At 37.3% G+C, this 17,444-nt stretch overlaps 3 protein-coding genes across 3 annotated transcripts; 1 reads left to right on the top strand and 2 right to left on the bottom strand.

The window, feature by feature from the left end:
* The first annotated feature begins 550 nt into the window (after positions 1-550).
* LOC105393194 (ras-related protein Rab-1A) lies at positions 551-8,686 on the top strand. The gene is made up of 5 exons (XM_038107203.2): positions 551-712; positions 1,126-1,390; positions 4,657-4,788; positions 6,717-6,926; positions 7,298-8,686. Exons 1-4 carry the CDS (start codon positions 699-701, stop codon positions 6,915-6,917), a joined length of 612 nt encoding a protein of 203 aa, XP_037963131.1. The 5' UTR covers positions 551-698; the 3' UTR covers positions 6,918-6,926; positions 7,298-8,686.
* Positions 8,687-8,989: 303 nt separating this feature from the next.
* On the bottom strand, positions 8,990-11,840 carry LOC125490621. Its single transcript, XM_048630441.1, has 3 exons — positions 11,606-11,840; positions 9,605-9,718; positions 8,990-9,131 (listed from the first exon to the last, which is right to left on the bottom strand). The coding sequence occupies exons 1-3, from the start codon at positions 11,748-11,750 to the stop codon at positions 9,034-9,036; spliced, it is 357 nt and encodes a 118-aa protein (XP_048486398.1). The 5' UTR covers positions 11,751-11,840; the 3' UTR covers positions 8,990-9,033.
* A 2,335-nt stretch (positions 11,841-14,175) lies between these two features.
* Positions 14,176-17,085, bottom strand: LOC105384288 (two pore potassium channel protein sup-9). Its single transcript, XM_038107499.2, has 6 exons — positions 16,905-17,085; positions 16,494-16,711; positions 16,029-16,203; positions 15,588-15,694; positions 15,014-15,229; positions 14,176-14,414 (listed from the first exon to the last, which is right to left on the bottom strand). The coding sequence occupies exons 1-6, from the start codon at positions 17,035-17,037 to the stop codon at positions 14,286-14,288; spliced, it is 978 nt and encodes a 325-aa protein (XP_037963427.2). The 5' UTR covers positions 17,038-17,085; the 3' UTR covers positions 14,176-14,285.
* Positions 17,086-17,444: the final 359 nt, after the last annotated feature.

Genomic DNA, 17,444 nt, shown 5'->3' with positions numbered 1-17,444 from the left:
ATCTCATATCTAACCAAAGTCAATATACAATATTTAGCCTAGCGTAGTGTAGCGTGCCGGGTAGCCTTAAAGTATTGTTACCGTACCAAATACTGATTTCTATATTTTTTTGTATCTTTCATAATCTTTAGTTTACATTTGTAAATTTTTTACATCAGTCGAGGTCATTATTTTTCTGAGGGGTAATATTGCAAATATTAAGAACGCGATCAAAACATGCTATTATTTATTTGAATGCACCCTTAATTTTGCCAAGTGGCACACCTGTCAAATAGTGATGGGATAGTTTAAAAAATCACTGGCATGCCGTCTGGCATACCATGAAATTGTAGACTTTATTTTTATGAATATTACAGCTTTTAAATAAAATAAAACTAACAATAAAAATAAAAAAAACAGTTGAAGCTGAAACTCATTGTTTTTATAAAAAATGAACGAGAAGAAGATGATATTAAAAGAAAAACATATATACATATGGCAATATTTTTAACTAGCATGCCAGTGGTGCCAGTAATTTGACATGTGAATCCGCCCTATTCTATGTGTTCTGTGACTTCTGTGTTTCTTCAGTGTTGGCGGCCATTATTCTACGTATAATTAATTTTTTGCTGTGTTACTAATACGAAACAAAGAACTTATAATTTTACAATATTTCTTGATACGTTAGCTCTTTACGAATACTACAGTAATAGTACAAAATGAATCCAGAATAGTAAGTACCTTTCTTTTTGATATCTTGATTAAATAAAGGATGGGCTTAAAAACTATTATTTTTGTAGATTCACTGTCTTGAATCGTAATTTCCTGACAATTAATACGTTCAAAGTGCAGACACACTCATATAAGCTTCTGAATCGTGATTTTATTGTTTAATTTCTTGGTGACTCATTGTGCATTCGTGGTGGTTATCGAAGTATGTGCCCCATCGACAACGTAATCGCAGGGTCTGTGAATGGCGCAATAACATACGATGAACGAATTAAAACCTACGACTTCCGTATTTAGTCCGTGAACTTCGCTATTGCTTATTACTGCGAGCCTCCAACAGAAGTGATCATGACAAAGGTAACATACGCCTCCTTTTTCCGATAACAATGTCTGATGCTCTCGTTATTTACTTTTCAGCGACTACTTGTTCAAACTGCTCCTCATCGGCGACTCCGGCGTCGGCAAGTCCTGTCTGCTGCTCAGATTCGCAGACGACACATACACAGAAAGTTACATCAGTACTATCGGAGTGGACTTTAAAATTAGGACTGTAGAATTAGATGGCAAGACAATAAAGTTACAAATATGGGACACGGCAGGCCAGGAGCGGTTTAGAACTATCACTTCATCATACTACAGAGGAGCCCACGGAATTATCATTGTTTATGACTGCACAGATCAGGTGAGTTTTGTTTTGCTTTGTTCTTCTCCTATCTTGAACAGTCCACAGTAGTTGCATTGCTTGATAATTGAATTATGCAGTGATTTACTATAATATCTATAAGGAAGAGGATGATTTATTCACTAAGAACCTATCATGGAAGCTTTGTCTTGACACACTAATCATTGATTCATGGCATGAGTTGTACAAAAATATTATATTACCTTGAATTAAATACAGATGTGATATCTCCAAGCCTCCTAGAATGTGTGTAGATTTTAGCAATAACCCTTGTATTTTGCAAGTGGTCCATATCCTACAGTAAATTTTGTATGATATTTAGCAGATGTGTGTTTAATACAATACACTCATTCATATTATTAACATATCTTACACTTGTTTCTGTGTCACAAAAGTTCGACAAGGAGAAAGTAAACTGGTTTAGTTATTATTCTTGATCTATTTTTTATTACCTATAACTAATTTGCTAAAAAAGTTCAAAGATTAGAAAGAAAGAATGCAATTTATTAATAAAACTGAATGGGGTATGTAGGAATGGTTTATTATGATTGATAGATAGTTTTTTCACCAATTCATGTTCCAAGTATACATACATAAATATGTTTGTCTGTTATGTTATTTTGATGATCAACATATATATTCTAGGCTTTGGTACATAAACAGGTTAGATGTTGGTAAAGTTATCATTGAAAAAGTACTTTTTGACTTACTCAAATACATTGTATAATTTTCATCAAATTAAATGTCCCATTTCCTATATGCATATTTGAATATCTTGTGAGATGTTATATTGTAATCATGTAGGTAGGTACCTATGTGTAAATAACAGGTGTGTCAGTTTTGGTATTTACTGCATCTTATGAATATGTTTACATGGATTATTTTCATATATGTATCACCATATTTGTAAGTTACATTTGATAGTATAGTTACAGAAAATATTAATAGGATGTCTTTTGTACCTGGTTTTTATGGCTGAAATATTATTTATAACAGAATATAGTAGAAACCATATCATCCAGACATGTTTCCCATAACTGAACGAAACTATGGAATGCAATACAGTGCTAATAGGCCATCAAACCACCTTCTTAAAAACATATTAATATAATTAGTTAATAAAATAACTACAATCAAAGAGTTCTTCATGCATTAGCTAAACAAAGATAAACTATTTGTGTTGTATCAAAGTCAAGGCAGTAGCAGTGAGGTCATTGTATGAGGCATAGTCTTGATATAGTTGGAAACCTGCCAGCATTTGGAACAGTCAAACATGTGCATTCTATCAAATAATTAATTTTAGTCTTTCAATCATTTAAGGCATATTATGTGCAACAATAGATTTAGCATAAAATCATTCAAGTTACCTTATTACCTGACCTATTTTTTTTCAAGGAAGTATAGACCTCTGTATGCTGAGTTTCACAAAGTAACTTTAAGCTGATGTTAACCTTAAAATGTATTGCGGCATTGCTTTCACAGTATATGGACAGAAAGGCAGAAATACATTTAGTTCCTTTGTGCAACCCAGAATTAGCTGATTAAATTGGAGTTTAAAATTATTTCAAGAGTCCCTTAAAACATACCAAATCTCATGGGATATCAAGATAAGAAAGCCATTAAATTGCTTGGTTTGTGTTGTTAGATTTGGGTTACTTGGCAGGTTCAGTAAACTCATCTTGACTCAAGAACAACTTAGTAAAGCTCATTGTCCTTAATCTTATCAGTGTAAAGTTACTGGAGACTTGTAGAACAATATCTTGCTCTTATTCTGTAACTAATGTAAATTTTTTAAATCATCATCATCACCAGTCTAGAATTTAGATATTCACTGCTAGAATTTAGATTTTAGAATGTCACAACTTAACTCACAACAAAACTCATAATTTCAGTCTATATAGAGGCTTTAAATTTATTTTTGTGGTAGGCACCAAAATAAAGAATTAAACTAAAATATTATGTCCTAAAGAGTAAGGAACAATATCAGTTTATGTGAGAACTAGTTTCTTGATTGTCATTATCTATTAGATAAGTAACACCTGGGTACATTCTCTCATTAGACTTCACTAGAAACACATGTATAAGTATAATAGTGTAGTCTTGTTGCCAGCATCTTTAAAACAAACATAGGCATGAAGGGGTCGCTGGTCGCTCTGACCTTATCCTTGCTCTAGCACCTTTTGATTCTATGAGACTTGATGTTAAATGCAAACATTAGCAAGTGTTCAAAGTCCACCATCACTCTATCTTACAATTAACTAACTTATAGCTTATTATAATACAAGATGAATCGCAGTAATAGATCAATTAATTGCTACCTCTATCTACTGTTACAGCATTACATGAGCAATCTCGTGCTCAATGATTCCAACTGAGAAAGTGTTTTGATTCAACTGTATGCTTGTGTGAGTAGTGGGGTTATGTAGCAATACAGCGTGTGGGTTGCTGTTGCTGGTACTTCAAAGAAACACTATTCTTTATTAAGCTTTTTCAAGTTAATTTAATGCTTTTAACCTTTTTTTATAATACAATACTCTGCATAACTTTGTTTTCACCATTCAGCCACTAGGAGGCGTTCCGCGCTTCGTTTAGGTACTAACATGTTCGTGGTGACCACTGCCACTGGTGAACTCAGTTTTCAGTTCTTCGATAGTTACGAACGATCAATCAGCTTCTTACCTTTATTATCATTTATCATATTTAAATTATTTGAGTTGTCAATATCCTTACATAATTTCTTCGTAAATGATCGAAGCATAATTTAAAGAAATTAAGTAACTATAATATCATAGAATTACCTAACAAAATGTGAAGTTTCTTATCAACCGAGACAAATTAAGGAATATTTAATTAGTAGGTACCTGTGCCGCTCTCATATTGTATGCGACCTTCTAATAAACTTGTATTTTAATCAATAAACTACATAATTTTAAGCTACGGCAGTGGAACTTACCCAAAGAATTGTAAATACAACAATAAATTGAAGAATACTCTATTCTAACACCATTATTAGTAGAAACTATTAATTTCGGTTTTCTTCGAAATGGGTGTGTACTGTCTTATCATTCTCCATTCATGAAATAAAATGTTGTTTATTCGACGTAAGAAATAAACGTATTTAAATCTATTGCCCGCTTGCTTTGACAATATAGTGTCAGAGCAAGACAATAGTATATTTAAATACGTTTAATGTATCGTGCAAGTCACCTTTAGTGTCAAATAAATGTTTCTTTCAAATGCAATACCGTAACGTAATTTATCCACAGGACTCGTTCAGCAACGTGAAGCAGTGGCTGGAGGAGATCGACCGCTACGCGTGCGACAATGTGAACAAGCTGCTCGTGGGCAACAAGTGCGACCTCACCACCAAGAAGGTCGTCGACTACACCACCGCCAACGTGAGTAGACAACCGCCGCGCGCGTCATAGAATACACTCTTATACACGACCCATCACGTCCCCACTCCCCACTGCTGCGGCACGGATCTCCTTCCAATGAAGGAAGGGTTTAGGCTAGTGTTGCCCAAATGCAAGAACAAGACGAGACTTAGCCAGTCTTGGTCTTGGTCTTGCGCCAATACACCTGGTCTTGGTCTTGGTCTTGGTCTTGCGCCAATACACCTGGTCTTGGTCTTGGTCTTGCGCTCCCAGTCTTGGTCTTGATCTTGGTCTTGCAGCAAGAGTCTTGCAAGTCTGGCAATTACCTATTAGTCTATTACTATTTATTAAAGTTTACTTTTTGATTTTAATAGATATTTTTTTATTCGCTATGTTTATGGTATTAGTCGTAATGCGCATAGGTCCAGTTTTTCATTTTCTTTGATACAGTTTTTTGCATCTCATAGAATTCCTAAGCGTACTTACCTATACACCGAACTGTTACACCTAACTACTCAGTGAAATAGCGCTAAGTCCTAGCTGCAAGACGCAAGAGTCTTGCAGGCTATGTCTTGTTCTTGCTCAAGTCTTGCACGGTCAGTCTTGGTCTTGGTCTTGCTAAAAATACGCGGTCTTGTTCTTGGTCTTGGTCTTGCAAAAACGCAAGAACAAGACCAAGACTGAATTTGGGCAACACTAGTTTAGGCCTAGTCCACCACGCTGGCCTAGTGCGGGTTGGTGGAGCCCAACACAGGCAAGCTTGTGCTGAGAGAATTGCCGGGTAAGTGGACAACCCGACTGTCAGATGTTTTCAAGCTACCCGAAGGCCTCTGACAAGGCTTAACGACTGCGCTGCCGAAACAGCAACCAATGATGATCTGGCAAATCCTTACATTCACCACAACCCTAGACCAGCTGTGGTTTATGTCACCGACATGTTATGAAGTTATGAACAGGGGTTTATTTTCTTCCTTATACATTTATGTGCGTCCGGTGCATCCTGCTGTCATCAGCGACTGATTCTAATCTGACTGGCTAATCCTTTCACCACGGCGACAAAACCCCAGTCTACCTCTTGTGTTAGTCACTTCCTTACTTAACCAGCCATTAGCATGTAGCGTTACCGACCCCTGAAATAGAATATCATGGCATAAACCCACAACTGTTGTTAAACATAATGTTTGTTTTGTTTGAAAAGGCATAGAACTCAGTTCTTAACCTTACAGACTTATGGTGATGTTATGGCGTTACGACAGCGATACGGGTCAAATAAATCGGTCATTATTTTGATGTTTCAATCATATAACACATCATCCGTTATGAATAACCTACACCTACAACGCATCAATACACACGATAACAGTACGGAAGTATTTATTTGAACTAGTTCAAGAAACAGACACGCCTTAAGGTGTGACCAAATAATTAACTCACAAAATTCACTGTTGAACCTTCCCATCTGATAAAACGAGTGACTTATGAGCCCATGTCTATTGTCATACGTTCGTAATTATAATTTAACGACAATCATTATGTCGGATGACTATGACGATTGCGCATTAGGTCAGTGACGTGTTTACTACTATTAAGTATGGTACAGACTTGACGTAATTTGTGATTGGGCTCTCGTTGTAATTAGATTTTGAGCTTCGTGACTATTGGTGTCGATAATGTACCTGTAATAATTATAATGTATATTGAGATGTACAGTAAATAAATATGAGTATTGGACGGACCATTCTTGCGTATACGTGTGTATGAGTTTAAATACTTCAATATATTATTTCTTAGTTCAGAGCAGTATTTCAGCTACCTTTAGCATTAACTGTTGACATTAATTGCTAAAATACTACATAAAGCTTTGTGATTAAATATTATTCTATTCTATTAAATAATCCTTAGGCATTTTCCTTTTGAAATCACTGACAAAAACCCTTTCCAACCCGCAGCAATACGCGGAGCAGCTCGGCATCCCGTTCCTGGAAACCTCAGCCAAGAACTCGACGAACGTGGAGCAGGCGTTCATGACCATGGCGGCGGAGATCAAGGCGCGCGTGGGGCCGCCGTCCGCCGGCGCCGCGCCCGCCGGCGCCAGCGTCAAGATCGACCAGGGCCGGCCCATCGACACCGGCAAGTCCACCTGCTGCTGAATGCTGGAGGTGAGGATTGTTTTGCTTTATGGTGATGCAGCGCTGGATTTTGGCACTGAAAGATTAAAATGGCGCTTACGAGCCACCAACCACAGGCACAGGCAACTGCGCAGAGGCAGCCAGTAAAATATATGACGTCGAATATTAAAGCAACTTGACAGCTAAGATACGAATTCCAATACATATTATACTGGCTATTGAATTTTGTCTGTGCAACCAGGCTGCCCAGTGCGCGGTTGCCCATAAGGTACAGCAGTACATCTAGACAAAAGTTATACTCTGGAGGTTCTTGAGAGGGATCCGGACAAAAGATGATTCTACTGTAAATAGTTCACATGGTGTACTAGTGGTTATAAACATAGTTGTCGTTTCTGTTTCAGGCGTCAGCAACACTTGGAGACTTTGGTCCAGCGAGGAGGCAGCCGCCGCACCGAGCATACACCACTCACACAACCATCATCGTCTAATATATATTATATATAATTATATACATCTTATATACTAATACATTGAAACAAACCACTTAGTACCGACTACACAGCCACATCTTACCCCATAAGCTCAGTTACGTTGCGACGGATGCATGTTTAAACTTGTTTATATATAATGATTATAATTATCGTAGGTTAATATTATGCTGTTATCATTCAGTGGACGGGGACGGCATAGGTAAATTTTTACGTGACGGACGTAACGATAAGATTAAAATTGTAATGTGTTTTTCTACGGTCTAGGTAAATCGGACATCGGCCTCGCTAGGTTATAGCTTCGACAGCTCTAGGGGCTCGGTGAATGCCTTTTGTAAGCTTATGTGTGTGAATATATTGTCGATATTCGTCTGGACTCGGCTGTAGTATATGAATATTAGTTAATGCGATCCGTGGGGATGCCGGGACCTGTCGAAGCTGTCGCCATTATACTGAGTAACTATTCGAAGCCGATTCGACTAATAAACACGTTAACGTAAGATGTAACTTGCTTAGCTAAAGTCCATTGCGGTTAGTGTAACCTTGTTATATTATTCCAGATTGCATTGATTTTTATTTTTCTTTACGAATGTCACTTTAAGGTACTAAAATTATATATAACTCGTGTCTGCACTGTTTATATTATACCTTTTTTAATATATAATGTGGAATTAAAGCGTTGGGTTTATTTGTTTCTAGAGTTTCTTCTAAGGAGGTAGGAGTGATTCGTGAGCAATCGTTTTAGCAAACGCCTTAGAGATTAGTCACAGATGTTATATATAACGTATGTAGGCAACAATTTAAATCGATCGTCAAATGGGAACATAGTATTAATTAAAAGACATATTCAATAATATCACAGCAATAATGTGATAGTTTTACTCCCGAGTAAAACGTATTTTAACGATACTTTACTTCAAATACTAGTCTATCTGCCTTTTAAAGATAAATATTCGATTCATAGCCGTAGCAATATATCTGTAAATCTAAATTGTAAGTGTGAAGTGTATGCAACTCAAATTATTGATACAAAAATTACTTCAAGGCGGTGCTCAATATACTACTTTGGAGGTAAATAGGTTGAACTTTTGAAATATTTTTTACATTGATTTTAGACTAGTATATGAAATACTGAACTACAAAATAATAAATTAATGTATTTATCGGTCGTTCTATGGCTTGCCTCAGCAATTCATTATTTTTGTACTATTTTGTCAGAGTTAAGTTTACTTAAATCAATTCCCGCTAACCCACTGTAAGTCTGTATTGGGGGTTTCTTAGAAATTAAAACAGTATGCTATACCAGAGATGTTTTATTTCATCACTAACTGTCCGTAGTTACTTGTGAAAAAGTCAATCACTATCATAAATTCATGAATCAAAAAATTTGAGGGTAGACTATAATTTCTCTCTCAATAAACAAACAGTCCAATATCTATCTCAGAAATTTTTACATCTGATAATACTAACATTTACGTCTGTAATTTTAAATTACGCCTTATCATCAGTTATATCAAAAAGGTTAGCACGGGGCGCTATTAAAACGTGACAAAAGTTTTGCACCGCGCAGACCCAAGAGCGACCGCGACAAACAACTTTTGTCACGTCTTAAATGCGCCCCATGCTAGCCCTTCAGGTTGAGAGTGCAGTCAGCAGCAGCAGCGCATCATGTATTCATAGTCGTGACACAGCCCGTGCGTGTTCAGCGGACACTGCAGGAACTCCGGGCATGTCACTGGTAGACGGTCTGGAATAGCAAACATGGAGGTTACTGAGTTTATTAACGGTAGGGTAAAGTTACAGCCTGGGAAGAAAGAGTAGAAATTTAAAGAATTTGAAGGGGCGCAACTATTATGCCCTAAGGTGTCCTACCCTAGCTTTTTCATAATCGTGAGTAGGGCGGCCAGACCAAGAAAAATACTTAATAGGTAATTAGACATTGTATTATCAGGTATTGGTGGTAAAATAATAAAAAAAAACTCTAGTAGAGTCTAGTACCTAGATATTAGACTACCTACTTATTTAAAATACTACTCTAACTACCTAAGTATAGATACATGAAGTGACAGCAATAGATTTACAATTTTCAACGAGACGCGACGTTACTTCGTGCCTCAGCTTCGTGCAGACATTTAGGCTTTGGGCCATAGACTAGAATATTATGCTTTGGGCCCATTTGGGCCGCATATCACCTATTTGCTCTACAGCATCACATCTTACCAGCGTGGTGCGCGCATCCGCAGCAGTAGCCGTGTATGATGGCCTCGTCGTCCTCGCAGCTCCGCGCCGGGCACCCGTTACAGTACACACCGAGCCCGAGCCACGGGATATTCCCTGCACATAAATATTGTAATAAGTACATGGACAACAATCGACATATGAGTTGATATGAAAGTGCGCGCATTGCGACAAACCAATCGCGTTAAAAAACGAGTGGCAAAGAGTCACGCTACAAAAGATCACAGTGCGCGCAGGCCCATAAATGCCGGACGAATATGAAAATTAAGGCCGTTATAGATATGTTATTTTATAAACAGGTAGGAGCACAAGGTAGGAGTTGTTTGCAATATTCTAGTCTATGGTCGTTTGTAGTATAAACTATAGATTGGCAAGTTGCTTGGCGACCCTCCTTGCGGGGTGACAGACGCGGAGGGGACGAGGTACCCAAGACGACAGCGGGTAGCGGTGAAGGGCAACGCGTGCACTGCATGTCATTGTTACGGCAGTCTCGGCCGCGCAGCCGAGGCGGCCACATGTCTTAAATAGTCTGTCATAATTTGAGTGCGACCCACATGAGATCATTGATCCTGAGACCATTAGTCTTAGGATGAGTGTTGAGGCCTTTTTAATATTATTATTAGGTATCTATAATTCGTCAACAAAATAACGTTTTAAACAAAAAATCGTATAATGTCTCAATATAGGGGCTTCTTGTAGAACAGCGTACCGGATCAGTCATGCTACGCGGCTAATGGTTGGTACTACGCAGTCAGATACGAAAAAGTAAACAACAAAGACGAAGAGTCCATATGACAGTGCGTCAGTTGTCAGTTCTTGTAACTAGGAAAGCAACCAAAATTTATGTGATTTAATGAAAGTAATTAATGAGCAAAACACAGAGAAAAATTACAAAATTGATGAAATTTTGAAAGAAAATGGTCATATCGTGCTTCGCCTACCCCCATACCACCCGGAATTAAATCCTATTGAACTTGTGTGGCGGTACGTGAAAGGCGAGCTCGCAAGAACGTCGATTGACTCTAACTTAGATAAAGAGATAAAAGACTTAGAGTTGCTTTTCTCTAATTATTCGCCTGAAAAGTGGAGAAATTGTGACGACCATGTCATAAAAAATTAAGACGAATATTATAAATCTGATAGAGTATTTGACGATGTATTGGACAGGTATGTTATTGTTTATTTATAATTTAATGTAAATTAAACATAAAATATGATAGGTGTACAGTACACTGAACTAATATGACTGGCGTACTCTAGTACATTATACTTCAAAGTAGGTATAATGTTTTTTTGGTTTTTGTCTTAGATTTATAATTGAAGTTAATAAAAACGATGATGAAGATGAGGATGACGACGACGATAAACAAGTTCAAACAGAGAGTGAACATGAAAGTGAGATGGAAATTGATTTATAAAATAAAACACTTTTACATAAATAAATTCAAATAAACATCCAAATTTTAATGCTGTCAAACTATAAATTTTAAGCTAAATATGACATTTACGGGAACACTCATAGAATAAAATTTTACTTACGTCAGAAATAGTTACAAGCTATCGCGAGATTAATCCGGGCACACTTTTCTACGTGTGTAGCATGTCGTGCTACCTCGCCCCCGCCACTTCTTTCACCCCGCAAGGAGGGTCGCCAAGTAACTTGCCACATTATAGCATGGTAAGAGTGTGATAGCATGAAAGTCCCTATACAACCGGAAGCGATAACTGGTGTAGACGAGTTCTCGATGGGAGACAACTAAAACCACCGTGGGGTGCCATCCAGTCCAGCCTACTGGTCTTATGACGTTCGGCAGCGTAGACCGCTTCGCGTAAGTACATGGTTAGATGAGAAAACCCAAACAGGTACTAGTACTCCTTGAGGAATGCCTATGTCTAAAAGCGAATGATTGTTGCCTGATAAGATCTAGGTAGGTAAAGTGAAATAATAATGTGGGTAATTAGTAAGTAGGTATAGTTACTTACATCTTGTAGCTTTATGCACGCCATCTATCCCAGTTTGTATCGACGACGGGTAAAATAAACCATTTGAATTAACTACCAAACTGACTATACAGCAACTGAACAATAACTTCCTGTTTAAACCCATTTTGTAAACTGACAAATTCATAAGATATTTCTTCTTTAAATAGTGAACTGTTATAACCTGCCGTAAGGTGAAGGGTGTTAGGATATAATTAGTTCTTCATTATTTGGTTGTTGCCCTGAGAGATAACAAATTGACTATTACTCATTGAAGATCTACTATTCCTACTAATGTTATTTGTATGTATATTAAAGTTAAACTACAGTTGTATTATTATAAAAAAACATTTATTATCTCGATACAATATTATTGTGTACAATGAACAACTTTGGCACAAAATCACACCAATAAATAGCTAATACTGACTAATGCATTCACTTACAGTAAATTAATTCACTCACAACTTTTCTTTGTAAGAACATAATGTGCATTTCCATCTAGCATTGAATGTTTATGATCTCCCATGAATGAAAATATGCTCACGATTGCACTTATCCTCTGAGGAAGGGAAATTCTTGATGTTCTCCAACTCTTGGTGGATCAAACCTAAGCCTTCTTTTTACAAAGTGGAATGTTAGTGTTACCCACTTAACAACCAGCGCTATTGAAATGGAACGTGCACATTAGATACAATAATTATTAGATTTAAAAGGCCAGTATTTCTGATATAGTAAATAAATTTAGTTTAATTAGTAAAACTTAATAAATAATTATGATATGAGATCAAAATAATATCACAGCTTATTCGAAAAATATTTGTGCTTAACTTAAATGTGTACGTACAATAATTAATTACTTAAGTACTTAAATATTTCGTGTAACGTTTTATCTTACAAAAGTCTAAAAATTGAAGTGACTTAAATAAAATATCTTTCTCCGACAAAAATATTATAAAAATGTTCACTACTTTGAGTAGGTATAACCATATTATCCTAACTAAGTACACATATTATTATTATAGCTAGACATTCAGTGTAACGTTACTTTTGTGTGTATTTAAAGCATACCTTAGATACTATTGTTTATTTTAAGTATATATTTCATACAGCCCGCCTTTTTCTGAATAGAAATATCTGTCGGGCTATTATTTAATTAAATAATTTAACTGCTTGGTTATACAAGAGAGGTTCTTGTTCATATTATAGTTAGAGAGGCAGTTATTGAGAATTGATACATACTTATTTGTCCATACATTTTATGAAACGATAATTTGATGTTATATTGCATGTGGTTAATCTCTTTTGTAACCAACAGTAGGTTACAAGCACGAGCCTTGAACGAGAGAAAAACCATGACATAAGATGGTTATGTATAATATACACATGGTACATAAATATTGTAGAATTACCAGACGATAACTACTTTCTCTTATCTTTAAACACATCGACAATAATGAAAACGCTTACACACAACATTTATTTTAAACTACACATTTAACACCATCTTATTACCCTGAAGGGAATCTTCTAATCATTATCTTACTAGAGATACAGAGATTTGAAAGGGGATTTTCCTGAAAATTATATGAAGAGGGCGCCACTTTCGCTACAGCAAAAAGATCGTCATAATGGGAGATTTTCCACCTTAGACAAAAACCGATTATAGATGGCGCTAGTAAATCTTCATACTCAACAGCACTGCATTTTTTTTTTAGCCGGCATGGATTCCAATCCTTTCAGCCAAATACAAAAATCTAATGGATTGGAATTCAGCCATATGCGATAACTAACTGTTATAGTATGCATAATATTAAGTGTTAACTAGTTTAAGACAGCTTTGTATGATTTATGACATCTTCCGTTCGCTCAGAAGAATGCGGCTCATAAAAAACGACAGGCCAGTGGCCATCTATTGGACGATTTTGGAACTTTTAAACTATCAAAGAAAATCTCCCATTAGTGGATTAAATGGCCAATCTGTCTGTATAATTAGTCAAAACTGTTTTTCTCTGTATCCCAATTCAATATTAATTAATTTTTGGCACATGCGACACAACACTAAGTACTTATAAGTTTTTTCCCAGGAAATTTATTTCTCTCCTATCTTGGCACACAAGAGGAAGGACTTGTTTACTTTAACTATTTATATATTTTTTAATCAGACATCATTTTAATCTACTAAAGTATTGACTTGACTGGATTTTCACACCCCATTGCAAAAAGGGATATTGGATTATAGTCGACTTTAAAACATCATTATAGAGGTGTTGCAAAAGTGGTATACTAAATCGAAAAGGGGTGACTCTGGGGGTCATCCTGCACAACTTTTGTCGCATAGGACTTTTGAAAATTCGCAAATTCGCTTTCGGTGTACTATACCAATTTTGGCACACCTATAGACATTATAATGAAAAGTGATATCGAGGCGTTATAGTTTAATATTTTTTGCATTATTAATGTTATCATTTATTATTGTATTACTCACATTAAAGTCGACAAACTTGTTTAGTAATTCAATTATTCAACATTTTATATTTCAATGTTATATCCGCTCTATCTTTAATCTCGCTTATACATTACCCACTTACCAACCAAAATCCATACTCAACTTCTTCATCAAAATTGCACCAATCACAGCGTCCTGCAGCCAGCACGACAGAGCTATAGCTGTCTCGCTCGCTCACACGGAGGCGCGCTCTATGAGCGAGGGGGTGAGGGAGGCGCGGCGACGCACGTAGCGGGGCGCGGGGGGGGCGAGGAGGCCGATGCCTTCGCACTGCTTGTTGCCGAGACAGTTGCATGAACACACCTGCGGTATGTGAAAGAATATTATATTATAGTGATGAATATTTTGTACATTTCATGACAGATGGGTTATTCATGCATGATGGAATACATTCAGACAGGTCGCACTGTATAACATTTTCTATTCTATTCTTTTATTACACAGGTTCTGCTCACCCGGGGAGCTCACAGTTATTTGCATTTACTTGCTGCGGCTGCGCTATGTTTTTACTTCGTTTACGTTAACTAGACGCTTGAAACAGACGCTTTTTAGACAATATTACGTCCACAAGTAACCACGAATAGATAGTTCCACTCGCGATTATCCGTAATAAGAGCCTTCTGGTGTCCCAACTGGCTATCCTAAGTATAGCTAGCTATAGCTACATTCATGACGGAGGTCTGAACGTCGCGCGGCGGGGCGCGGCGCGGGGCCTCCAGCGACAGTAACTAGTATAGCTCACAGCCTACACTAGTCAGCGAGGCCCAAGAGAAAGTGAACTCGTGGCCAGAGCTCAACTTGGTGGCCCACGACAGAGAAGGATGGAAGCGCCTGGTGTCAGCCCCAGACTCCTCGGAGGAGTAGCGGGATTGAAGAAGAAGAAGAAGACAGCCAACACTCACACTGACGGAGGTCTGGTCGTCGCGGGGCGGGGGGCGGGGCTCCAGCGACAGCAGCCGCTGCGAGTCGGCATCATCTTCGCGCGCCTCCTCCGCCTGCATCGTCATGAAGCGAAGCACCAGCAGGTTGATGCTGGCAGCCACGACGGCCAGGCCGAAGAGGATGAAGACCAGGGATAGGGCCACGTAGCCCGGCTTGCTGGTTAGCGCTTGGTCGTTCTGCGGGTGAGGGGGAAGAGGTTTAAGTGTTTTTTTTTCCATTTACAGGCAGTGGCTGAAATAATGCCACCATATTATGAAGTTTAGGTCGTGGAGTTAAAGCTGAAACACTATTCACAAAGACAGTATTACATTACAGTAGAAATAGCAAAGATACCAGGAGTTTATCTATACAGAAAAACTTTTTTTTTTCTTATGAAAACCAACATTAATTTGGAATACCTAAAACATTTTTCATGTTTTATGGATGTGCAAGCAAACTACCACAAACCAGTGATGACTCAGCCCACTTTTCACATCTATCTATTACCTTTCTACTCTATTCTATTCTATAAATAATGACTGCATAAATAGGTACCTGTAGAGCGACGTAGTCCCCAAAGCCGATGGTGGTGAGGGTGACGAAGCAGTAGTAGAAACTGTCGAAATAGCTCCAGCCCTCGTAGCTCGAGAACACCGCTGCGCCTGACATTACATACATAAACAAAAACGTAAATAGGTATATAAATAATATTCACGATCGATTTCTAAGTTTTTAATGAACTCTCTGTAGTGGGTACAGTTATGGGCAAAAATCTAGTAATTGTAGTAGGTAGTAATAGTTAGCTTGTACCACATTTTGGGTTCCTTTGGGGTGAATTTATATGGGCGGGGAGATAGTGAGAAAGAAAGAGATCTGCACGCCGCGCAAAGTGCCCAGTCAAATGTTTAAATCTTGCCAAGAAGTGGGGCATAATTCTTTGGTAGACTTGGGTGGTTGTAGGATTTTTTTGCAGTAGAATAGTTGAATCAAATTTACCTGTAGTGATAATAATAGAGGACAGCATCCCTGTAGCAAACATGAGGTTCATCTCCGTAGCATCAGTGGTATTGCAGCGAAGGTAGCACTTGGCCCGTCTGATCACAACTGATGCAAACTTGTTCAACCTTTCACCTATACTCTGGAACATCACTAGGCCTAACGGGATACCAACCTGGAAATGTACAAAGACTTTTTGTTATTAAATGTAAATAAAACATACCTACCTATGTACCTAAATAAATATGCAAACATGCAATGAGTATGTTGGCTAAAGGTTTGGATAAGATTGAATTTTATTACACTAGATATTTATTTTTATCTAAGATGGCAAGAACTGATCTATCAGAGATAGAAAAGATTTTGGATTGTGTCTGATTTCTTGACTTTCTCTTAGCTTGGACATCAGAGCTGGGCTAGTATCTGTGATTCATTATTTACCATGAGTTATAGGTACTTTCTTACCATAGCATAGGCCATGCAAAACGCCTTCCCTCCCACAGTCACCGGTGTTGAATGACCATACCCTATCATAGCCAGCACCACTGTTGCGAAGTAGAATGCGCCGGCAAACTTCCACTGTGGACCCGCCTTGTGAGGCTTGTTCTCTATGATCACTATCTCAATCATGTGGTAGTCTTCTGCTGAGATGTTGTATTTACGTATTAGACCACTCCTCATATCTGGAAAGGATAAAAGCAAATTGTTCTTAATTTGAATGTGTTAAATTTATTTTAAATTTGAATGAGTTTAATAAAAAATAAGTGTTTATGAGATTACTCTTCTTGTTTTCTTTTTAATTAGTTGGAAATAACAAGCATTGTGTTGTATCTTAGTGCTTCTATTAACATATTGCAGAGCCAATGAAATACCAACCTGATAATATTTCCCATCTTTTACTCTCTGTATCTGACTCCAGTGCGTCGAACACGGCAGCCCCAATCAGCAAGTAGGTGAAGGTGCAGACCACCAGTGAAACGGTGCGCACATTTTGTTTCTTCATCTTCATGGTTTAAGTACAAGACATCTAGCTTCATTAATAATATAGCCGGAATATTACCTATATAGTCTACCTAGGCTTTCTATTTCTGAAAACAATAGAATGCCTTCATGAATAGGTTGGTAGGGCTGGTGTACAGGTGGGTGAATGATAAAATATGTTCAAGGGTTTTAATCGAGTAAAATAAAGCAACATATTGTTATAAATTCAGAAATAAATGGATGAAATTATTAATAATAGAAAATTACTGAAATATGAATTATTAACTACAAACCTGTTCAACACTTTTCATTTTAAATAAAAATTACAAATGGAAAGCAAATAAAAGGAGAAGGATAAAGGGAAAGCGCGAGGAAAATCACAAATAATAATAAAATGCAAAATCCACCAAAAATATTACAGTGTTTGTGTTCTTG

This window comes from Plutella xylostella, chromosome 25, assembly GCF_932276165.1.
Source record: "Plutella xylostella chromosome 25, ilPluXylo3.1, whole genome shotgun sequence".
NCBI lineage: Eukaryota > Metazoa > Arthropoda > Insecta > Lepidoptera > Plutellidae > Plutella > Plutella xylostella.
Note: the sequence above shows the minus strand (reverse complement) of the source record. Positions and strands in the feature narration are given on the sequence as shown.

What these genes read in the sequence shown, in the direction of transcription:
- LOC105393194 (XM_038107203.2), top strand. An exon ending in TTTATGACTGCACAGATCAG is followed by an intron (nt 1,391 to 4,656) that starts GTGAGTTTTGTT and finishes ATTTATCCACAG; the next exon opens with GACTCGTTCAGCAACGTGAA. An exon ending in TCGACTACACCACCGCCAAC is followed by an intron (nt 4,789 to 6,716) that starts GTGAGTAGACAA and finishes TCCAACCCGCAG; the next exon opens with CAATACGCGGAGCAGCTCGG.
- LOC125490621 (XM_048630441.1), bottom strand. Translation starts at nt 11,750, where the DNA reads ATGAATTTGTCAGTTTACAAAATGGGTTTAAACAGGAAGTTATTGTTC. An exon ending in CGTGCATAAAGCTACAAGAT is followed by an intron (nt 9,719 to 11,605) that starts GTAAGTAACTAT and finishes ATTTATGTGCAG; the next exon opens with GGAATATCCCGTGGCTCGGG. An exon ending in CGGATGCGCGCACCACGCTG is followed by an intron (nt 9,132 to 9,604) that starts GTAAGATGTGAT and finishes TTGCTATTCCAG; the next exon opens with ACCGTCTACCAGTGACATGC.
- LOC105384288 (XM_038107499.2), bottom strand. Translation starts at nt 17,037, where the DNA reads ATGAAGATGAAGAAACAAAATGTGCGCACCGTTTCACTGGTGGTCTGC. An exon ending in TTTGCATGGCCTATGCTATG is followed by an intron (nt 16,204 to 16,493) that starts GTAAGAAAGTAC and finishes GTACATTTCCAG; the next exon opens with GTTGGTATCCCGTTAGGCCT. An exon ending in ACGACCAGACCTCCGTCAGT is followed by an intron (nt 14,415 to 15,013) that starts GTGAGTGTTGGC and finishes CACATACCGCAG; the next exon opens with GTGTGTTCATGCAACTGTCT.